We start from the raw sequence: 2780 nt of genomic DNA, 5'->3' as shown, positions 1-2780 counted from the left end.
CTGCTCAACCCCCGCTGGGCGTCTCCAGGCACGGGAGGCCTTCTCAGGAAGCCACACCTCGGCCCCAGCCCGTTCTGCCGGGAGCAGGCTCTCAGCCGGCCACTCCACATGTCCTTCACGGATCAGTTCTGCCTCAGAGAGCCTGGGCAGGAGACAGTAGCCGGCGGGAGGTGGAGCAGACAGGCAGGAGACAGTGGCGGCACAGACAGGCAGGACAGCAGCTCGGGAGACGGTGAGGGGACAGACAGGCAGTCCCATGACCTCCATGATGGCACCCTCACAGGGCCTGTCCATCGTGCTGGCGAACAGAAACTACACGGTCACCGGGGAGGACCCTCAGGTGTGGCTCCGGGTGAAGCCCAGCTCCCTGAACCTCGTGCTGGACATGGGCGTCCCCGGAAAGCTCAACCTGACACTCACCTGGAACAAGCACATGTCGGTGCTCATCAGGGTGGACCGTGCCACCCAGGTAGGCCTGCCACTCCCACGCACGCCCCTCCCAGGAATGACTTCTCCCAGGCCCACCCCTGCCTCCCAGGTACACACCCTCTTCCCAGGACTGTCCCCTCCTGGGCCCACCCCTTCCAGGAGCACGCTCCCCGAGGACCACACCCAAGGTCGACCCCCCCAGGTCATCCCTTCCGAAGCCCAGCCCCCAGGTCCACGCCAGCGCCCGCTGCGCTAGGGGCAGGGATGCCGCAGCCTGGCTCCCCTGACGCCCACCGCCCGCAGGACGCCCTCTGCGGCTTGTGTGGCAACTTCAACGGGAACATGAAAGACGACTTTGAGACGCGGAGCCGGTACGTGGCGTCGGACGAGCTGGAGTTCGTGAACTCGTGGAAGGAGAGCCCGCTGTGCGCCGACGTGCGCTTGGTGGCGGACCCCTGCAGCCTCAACGCCTTCCGCCGCTCCTGGGCCGAGCGCAAGTGCAGCATCATCCACAGCCAGACCTTCGCCAGCTGCCACAGCAAGGTGGGCGCCCCACGCGGGCAGGTGGGCGGGCACCGCCGGCGGGCAGCCACACAGGGTTCTCCGGCTGCGGGCCACAGTCGACCTGGCTGGGGTGCCAAGGCTCAGCGGCTTCCTGGAACCGAACACTCTCCATGGCCCAACAGGGCCATCCTCTTAGCCACAGCCCCCACATGCCCCGGGGCCCAGTGTGGCCCCATGGGACCCCTGCTCTCAAGCACTCGAGCAAGTGCATGAGGGGAAGCCAAAGAACGCAGGCTGTGTCCGGGTGTGAGCTTCCTGGACTTGGGGGTGTGATCACTCTCAGGCTCAGTAAGGCTGACAGGAGGGCACAGCAGGCGCAAAGGCCGACTCAGTGGCAAGGAGCACAGACCCCAGGGAGCGGTCGCCAGGCAGGCCGGAGGGGCTGCAGTGGCCGTGGCGAGCAGAGCCCTGGCCCAGTGGTGCTCTCAGGGCGCAAGTTCTCAGACTCCTCCATGCAGCCCTCAGCCGAGGGCAGGCAGCCCGGCTTTGGTCGGGGGGCGCGGCTCCACGTGCTGCCCACGCTCACGGTGGGGGCACTGAGCCACCACATGCCAGCCTCACCGCGCGCCCAGGCCCCAGGCGGCAAAGCCCGGCGCTCAGCCCTCCCGCGACAGCCACACACTGTCACTCCCACAGGTGTACCGCATGCCCTACTACGAGGCCTGCGTGCACGACGCGTGTGGGTGCGATACAGGCGGGGACTGCGAGTGTCTGTGTGATGCCGTGGCCGCCTACGCCCAGGCCTGCCTGGACAAGGGCGTGTGTGTGGACTGGAGAACCCCAGCCTTCTGCCGTGAGTAGCCACCCCCACACCCTTCCCCAGTGGGGCGCAGGCCGTGCCCCACAGGGCCACCTGGGCTGTCCCCCGAGAGCCGAGTCTCCGTGCCCGCGTGCAGGGCCCCGCGGTGCGGCCGGGTCGAGGCCGAATCCCCTGCCAACCGACGGGCGCCCTCCCTCCAGCCATCTACTGTGACTTCTACAATACCCACACGCGGGCGGGTAACGGCGAGTACCAGTACGCGCAGGAAGCCAACTGCACGTGGCACTACCAGCCCTGCCTTTGCCCCGGGCGGCTGGAGAGCGTCTCCGGTGCCAACCTCGAAGGTACTGGCAGCTGGCAGGGGTGGGTGCGGGGACGCGTCCACATGCAGGCTCACTGGCACGCATCTTCGCCCACGCAGGCCCGTTCGCCATTCATGCTGGCTCGTCCATTCACACTCAGCACACATTCACGCTACGTTCACGCATTCACGCGCAGTCCCCCACCCCCACACGCATCCACACACTGCCCTCGTCCACGCGCCCAGCATCCACTCGCCCATTCGCACTCAGCACATTCGCGCATCGCCCGCCCCCTCACACGCCCATTCATTCATTCATTCACGCATACGCCATGCATTCGCTCACACACTCATTCGTTCATCCACACGCACCTTCATCCACGCGCACATGCATGCACACGCCAGGCCAGGTCTGAGCTAGGGGACATGGTCTGACCCAGACAGTCCTGCCTTCCAGAGCCCCCTTCTGGCAGGGAGAGATGCCCGAGAACAGAACGAGGAACCATGAGACAGGGTCCGACGACACGCCATGGGGGCCCATCAGGCGGGTGTGGGGGAGAGACGGGACCTCCCTGTCGTGGAGGTCTGAGCGGAGGCAGACATGTGGGAGAGGCTGGGAAGGAGGGTGGGGCCAGGAAGGTGTCCAGGGAGCGGCCAGGAGCAGGGAGGTGCAGGGGGTGGGGGCGGACAGAGAGAGGGAGGGACTGAGGCTGAGGGAGGCGTGGG

At 67.0% G+C, this 2780-nt stretch overlaps 1 protein-coding gene across 1 annotated transcript in view; it reads left to right on the top strand.

Annotated features, from left to right (window-relative positions):
* The window catches only part of LOC103275726 (mucin-6-like), a gene marked incomplete at both ends in the record, with an annotated part of 7648 nt that extends 5551 nt beyond the window's left edge, over positions 1 to 2097 (top strand). Inside the window, 5 exons of the mRNA XM_021706245.1 lie at positions 69 to 156; positions 284 to 469; positions 733 to 972; positions 1630 to 1786; positions 1954 to 2097. Coding sequence (XP_021561920.1) covers positions 69 to 156; positions 284 to 469; positions 733 to 972; positions 1630 to 1786; positions 1954 to 2097 — 815 coding nt within the window. The remainder of the gene's footprint in view (positions 1 to 68; positions 157 to 283; positions 470 to 732; positions 973 to 1629; positions 1787 to 1953) is intronic.
* Between the last annotated feature and the right edge of the window lie 683 nt (positions 2098 to 2780).

This window comes from Carlito syrichta, unplaced genomic scaffold (assembly GCF_000164805.1).
Source record: "Carlito syrichta isolate Samal-C Ts95f unplaced genomic scaffold, Tarsius_syrichta-2.0.1 Scaffold115654, whole genome shotgun sequence".
In the NCBI taxonomy this organism is placed as follows: Eukaryota; Metazoa; Chordata; class Mammalia; order Primates; family Tarsiidae; genus Carlito; species Carlito syrichta.
The sequence above is the reverse complement of the archived record's forward strand: the minus strand, read 5'-3'. Positions and strand labels throughout refer to the sequence as shown.